Below are 6,626 nucleotides of genomic sequence, written 5' to 3' on the forward strand. Positions count from 1 at the left end.
TTCACAATACATTACGGTTTCAAACTTATGAAACTTGAAATATAATTTAATTATCAAAGCAAAGAATTCGCGTCTACATAAAGAGGTTTTCGTTGATATAATACATAAGCATCTAAGTAGACAAAATCAAAGTTTATAATAACTAAGTGTACCGATCTTAACTAAAATATTCAGAACTCTGTATAATCTTCCTCACCTTTTTCAATGTCATTGTATGAGTCGAGAGGCTTCAACTCGTAATCCTTGCCAAAACCAGCGAAAGCATAGATCAAGTGAGTACACAGAAATGGATTGATATTTTCTGGAGAAAATTTAGCTAGTCCAGGTCTATAGACTGCCCAGTTCGTGTAATAACACACCAGTTTAAGGTCTGAAGCACCTAAAATGTTAAAACAAAACTTTATTTTATAATTGGACGTAACTCAAGAAAGTTTCGGTTGTTTAAAAGTTGTCAAAATAAATGTTATTTACAGTCGTTTACTGAATTAAGTATAAATTCACAGAGTTTGAGGGAAGTGAATAAAAATACTCAGGCTGTATACTTACAGGCTTGTGACGTCAGCCCTACCAGAAAGAGTAAATAGCGCCACCACATCTGTATCAGAACAAAATAAAAACATCAATATTGACACAAGTAATAGAAGTTACGGACATTTTATGCTACGTATAAGTTACAGCACACCTGTCTAGGGGAATTACATGTGCTACCGTTAATGGGTGTTTATATCATTCATGAATCAAATATAGAGAGAACACAGTTCTCGGGTTATAAAGGAATAAGAATAAAGAATTGGATTCGGATGTTAAGATGATGAATTTGTGGTTATTAATGTGTAACCAATACTGTTATTGATGTTGGTGAGAAAATACTTTGGAAAGTGAAATATTTGTAAGTTAGTAGATGAAAGTAACAGGACAGCTTATGTTAAAGAAAAAACAGTGTTACCCAATGTTTTTGGTAATGTTACTAACGGATATTTACAATTTGATTAAAATTAAGTGTTAATAAGTGGGTGGAAATGTCTATCTAACTTATATTAAAAGCCAGTATGTGACACGTCACACTTGATTTCTCAAAATTGGAAGAGTAATAAAAGCCAGTATGTGACACGTCACACTTGATTTCTCGAAATTGGAGGAGTAATAAAAGCCAGTATGTGACACGTCACACTTGATTTCTCAAAATTGGAGGAGTAATAAAAGCCAAAATGCATTACTATCTGCCCATTACGATTTTACTGACGGGGGTGCAAAGTGTGTGTGTGTATCGTGAAACCTTATAAGTGTAGTGAGTGTTGGTATAATAAGCCCAAAGTAAAGACCTAGTGTAGGATCACCTAGACTAGAGCCAGTGTATAAAATTTATCACGGAAAGTAAAAATATCGATTCAATTTTAAACTTAAGTCGTTTCTGAATTAAGCTATTTTCTGTTATATCACCAACGTTTTTAATAAAAAAAGCATACCTCTTTAATCAACTAAGACTCTAAATTAAGAAATCAACAAATATTTTTCCAATTTTTTTGTCTATACATTTCATTTTATACTTTCAGTACATAGACTAACAACAACATTAGGTTATATTTTTGTTGCTAATCAACCTGACATAAAAGCCATTGTTAAAACGCAGTGTTACCAAAACGCTCTGGCTTTTCTATTTATTAGAAGTTGTTAATCTAACTGATTTTTACCAATAATTATTCTATGAATACGCCACGAATTCATGTCATGGACGATCTTAATTTTGATTGGCTCACAAAGGAATTTTTCAACGTGTGACTGCCTCTTTGTTGATCAAGCTTGATTTTGCAAAATTCATTTATTTCAGTTAGCTATGAAATGTGAGGTTAGGAACTTAGGGTGTACTGTGGGGTGGGGTTTGTAGTACTTGCTCCGTCATTTTTGACGGGCTATACGTTAGTAGAAATTAAACCCACTGCCAGTAGCTTATGTGTCACACACACACACACACAATTCCTTCCAGTTGCACAGCAGCAAGTCCGAAAGTTTATAACGCAAACTCTGTTTTGATGACTGTGGTGGGAACAGCATAGATAGCCCATTGTGTAGCTTTGTGCTTAACTACAAACAAACACACAAAAAGTATGTTTGGTGAGTCCAGTGCTTTAGTTTAGATGTAATACGTTCAATCATACAGATTGAAATATGTCATAAGCATGCGACGTTGTTCAATATTATATTTTTGTTTTGGTGCAGGATACAGAATATATGCTAAAACAGACTCCGAACGTATGTCCTGAGGCAGGAAAGCACACCCCTGTGGCATTGCGTTGTTGTTGCTTTAGTTGTACGTTGCTTGTGCCAAAGTGAAGTCATCTGGAAGTCATGGCCAAAGGTTAGAGGCTGACACTTGCAAGGTGGCTGATCTGATTTCACCTTCATCTTTCCCCACTGGGACCAAGTTCTATTTTCATATCAACCACACAATGGAGTATGTGAGTGCCAGCTATGTTAACTGGGGTCAAGGGTAAGCAATGGTTGCAGTGAGAAGCATGGCTTAATGTTAGTCAAGTTTATGCCTCGTATAAAATCTGCTAAATTGAGATGTTCACAAGGGCAATAGGTTTTACAACTTGTGTCAAAAATATTCTTTTGGAGAATATCATAATTATAATCACAGTGTTATAACTTTCAAACCTTCACTTCTAGCTGAAGTTGAACTTCTGACCAACCAGAATTCTGTTCAATCTTTCTTTTTCAACTCATTCAGATAAGAAACTTATTTTAACCAAATAAGACACTTTCTGATATTCCTCCAGTTATTGGGGTTGCTGTTCTTATTTGAAGCTTAGCAGTGAATCTGTGAGTAACACAATCCATAGGCGCTTTAATTTCATTTTGTCTTAAGCTTATGCATGCCAGATAATTTTGGTTAAGTTGATTTAATTTCAATTAAAAAGTTGTGTTACCCAAACTATAATTAACCATTACAATAACTAAGTAGTTCCACCTTCAGGAGGAGTTTTGAACCCTCCATTTAAAACAAACACGAATAACTAAAACTGTCAAGGAAGGAATTTATGAAACTAAACAAAAATTAAAATATATTATTTCAAACATCAGATTTGTTTTCTACCTTAAATATACTGGCAACATCACGTACGTTTACATCTTACTAATCATGTCAGGAAAAAAAAACAGAAAGAAAACTGCTTGAATTCCTCAGGTTATGTTTTTCTTGAAACGATCTTGAAAAGTAGGTCAAACCACTTGGCACATGGAACATAGAAGTTCCTACAGTTTATCTGGGGTGTGGTTGGGTGCGCTGCTATGTCCTGCAGTTTCAAAATAATATTAACGTTTTATATTTACCTGCACTTTAGGCTTAACTCTTATTAATTCTGAACTTACAAATGTTTTCCGTTTACCTCCGCTTTAGGCTTATTAATTCTAAACTCAGGAATGTTCTCCGTTTACCTGCACTTTAGGCTTAAATGTTATTAATTGTGAATTCACGTTAACCGTCTACCTGCACTTTAGGATTAAGTCTTATTAATTCTGTACTCGTGAATGTTCTTCGTTTACTTGCAATTTAGGCTTAACTCTTATTAATTCTGAACTTACAAATGTTTTCCGTTTACCTGCACTTTAGGCTTAAATGTTATTAATTGTGAACTTTAGGGTTAAGTCTTATTAATTCTGTACTCGTGAATGTTCTTCGTTTACTTGCAATTTAGGCTTAAGTCTTATTAATTTTGAACTCAGGAATGTTCTCCGTTTACCTACACTTTGGGCTTAAGTGTTATTAATTGTAAACTCTCAAATGTTCTCCCCCTTTCCTCCAGTGACTCAGCTATAAGTATGAAGGCTTGTAACGTAAAAGCGGGTCTCGATATCCGTGATGGGCACAGCATAGATAGCCCATTGTGTAGCTTTGTGTTTAACAACAAACTCCCCTACTTTTTTTTTATCCAAACTTTGATTAGAGGAGAAAACAAACATAAGATTATTATTTGTGATAAAACCTCAACTACTGGAGTATAAATAAATATTCATATTCAATAATTTCTGGTGTTCGTAATACAAAGTTTCACAGTTGCCTTAAAGGTATTATCTAAATATAAGAACAAAAGTAGGACATCGTGAGAATAAAGATCTAGATGATCGGTTTATCTACCTGGCGGCCAGTTTGTAGAACTAAGGTCATTCACTGACACCGAAGGAAAGGTAATAATGGGTGGAGCAAAAGAAGAAAAAAAAAACTGGTGTATGTTGTTTTCGTAGTGAGGATAGTGAATACTTAGAAAGTATCTTACTGTATCTGTGTGTACACGATACAGGAACAACGTCCGAAAACTAGGGCATATTTCTTATCTCGGGCGAGCTAAAGAGTATGTATGAATGAATGTGCTTGTTTATAAATATACATAGTCACCATTATAAATATGTGGAAAAAACAGCCAAACGAGCTGTTGGAGATACACAGTTATTAAGCCTATTTTTTGTTTATATTGGAAACAGCCTATTAAGATCTTGAGTTATACTATGACGAATTGGATTATTGTCACTCTTTCCGATTGGTTGATAAAGACCTGTACATAACGCAGAGAATCCTATAATTTTCCACTGTTTATTTGATTACAATTTTCTCAAGTGTTACTTCGTTCGTAACTAGAATAAAAATGTATATATATTAGAAAGAAGTTGACTTGGTCTAGGCGTTTTTCGTGAAACTGGTGATACAGTAAATGAATGATATAAAACTCGCCGTGAAACTAAGTAAACTGTAAAACGGAGCCACTGCAGGCTTCAAATAAAATTTAATGTTATTATTAAAAGGTTCTCATGACCAGCACAAAACCATAACACATTTTCTGTATTCTATAATAGACTGTAGTAGATTTAAAGCAGTAAGTAAATACATAACCTTAATTTAAATATCAAACGTTTTTTAATAAACTCGTTCAAGATTAACCCGCAGTTTCTGATATAAACGAGTCTGTCTGTGTTCGTTTTAGCGCAAAGCTACGCAATGGACTATTTGCACTCTGTCTACCGCGGGGAATCGAACACTGGGTATTAGCGTTGTAAGTCTGTAAGTTTACCGCTGATCCACCGGAGGGACGAATTTAAAATACGGCAAAGTATCAAATTAAATATATATTGTAATAGATTATTGAACCTTACTATATAGTTTACTAACGACGAGTCATAAACGTACAGTTGATATATAGTTTACTAACGACGATCAACTGTACAGTCATAAACGTAAAGTTGGTATATAGTTTACTAACGACGAGTCATAAACCGTCGTTAGTAAACTATATATCAACTTTACGTTTCTGACTCGTCGTTAGTAAACTATATATCAACTGTACGTTTATGACTCGTCGTTAGTAAACTATATATCAACTTTACGTTTATGACTCGTCGTTAGTAAACTAAATATCAACTGTACGTTTATGACTCGTCGTTAGTAAACTATATATCAACTTTACGTTTATGACTCGTCGTTAGTAAACTATATACCAACTGTACGTTTATGACCCGTCGTTAGTAAACTATATATCAACTTTACATTTATGACTCGTCGTTAGTAAACTATATATCAACTTTACGTTTATGACTCGTCGTTAGTAAACTATATACCAACTGTACGTTTATGACTCGTCGTTAGTAAACTATATATCAACTGTACGTTTATGACCCGTCGTTAGTAAACTAAATATCAACTGTACGTTTCTGACTCGTCGTTAGCAAACTATATATCAACTTTACGTTTCTGACTCGTTGTTAGTAAACTATATATCAACTGTACGTTTATGACCATATAGTTTACTAACGACGAGTCATAAACGTACAGTTGATATATAGTTTACTAACGACGAATCAACTGTACGTTTATGACTCGTCGTTAGTAAACTATATATCAACTGTACGTTTATGACTCGTCGTTAGTAAACTAAATATCAACTGTACGTTTATGACTCGTCGTTAGTAAACTATATATCAACTTTACGTTTATGACTCGTCGTTAGTAAACTATATACCAACTGTACGTTTATGACTCGTCGTTAGTAAACTATATATCAACTTTACATTGATGAAACTTGACGTCTTCAGCCAGAAGATAAAATAAATAAAATGCAATCAATGATTCTTGCACCCCCACCCCTCCCGCTGGACGTTAAAATTCGGATTTCGATACCAGCGGTAAGCACAGTAAAATTGCTCATTGTGTAGCTTTGTGTTTAATAACAAACAAACAAAACTTTGACTATCTTACAGAATTACTGAATAACCTCACACTTTATAAACCTCACAGTGTATCTGTCAAACACTGTTCCTCTTCTAAAGTGTTTCAGCTGTTTTGTGGTCTGTGGTGTCACTCATAGTTTATCTGTCAAACACTGTTCCTCTTCTAAAGTGTTTCAGCTGTTGTATGGTCTGTGGTGCCACTCTTAGTTTATCTGTCAAACACTGTTCCTCTTCTAAAGTGTTTCAGCTGTTGTGTAGTCTGTGGTGTCACTCTTAGTTTATCTGTCAAACACTGTTCCTCTTCTAAAGTGTTTCAGCTGTTGTGTGGTCTGTGGTAGTGTTTGACAGATAAACTAAGAGTGACCCACACAACAGCTGAAACACTTTAGAAGAGGAACTTCTGTGGT

General features: G+C 34.5%; 1 protein-coding gene across 2 annotated transcripts in view; it reads right to left on the minus strand.

The window, feature by feature from the left end:
• LOC106473179 (oviduct-specific glycoprotein-like) overlaps nt 1-6,626 on the minus strand; it is a 34,109-nt gene that overhangs the window by 21,378 nt on the left and 6,105 nt on the right. For both annotated transcript variants that reach the window (XM_022401667.1, XM_022401668.1), the window contains exons 2-3: nt 547-595; nt 197-379 (exon numbers count right to left, since the gene is read on the minus strand). In XM_022401667.1, the coding sequence (XP_022257375.1) occupies nt 197-379; nt 547-595 (232 nt within the window). The remainder of the gene's footprint in view (nt 1-196; nt 380-546; nt 596-6,626) is intronic.

Source organism: Limulus polyphemus, unplaced genomic scaffold (assembly GCF_000517525.1).
Source record: "Limulus polyphemus unplaced genomic scaffold, Limulus_polyphemus-2.1.2 Scaffold5950, whole genome shotgun sequence".
NCBI classification, from domain to species: Eukaryota; Metazoa; Arthropoda; class Merostomata; order Xiphosura; family Limulidae; genus Limulus; species Limulus polyphemus.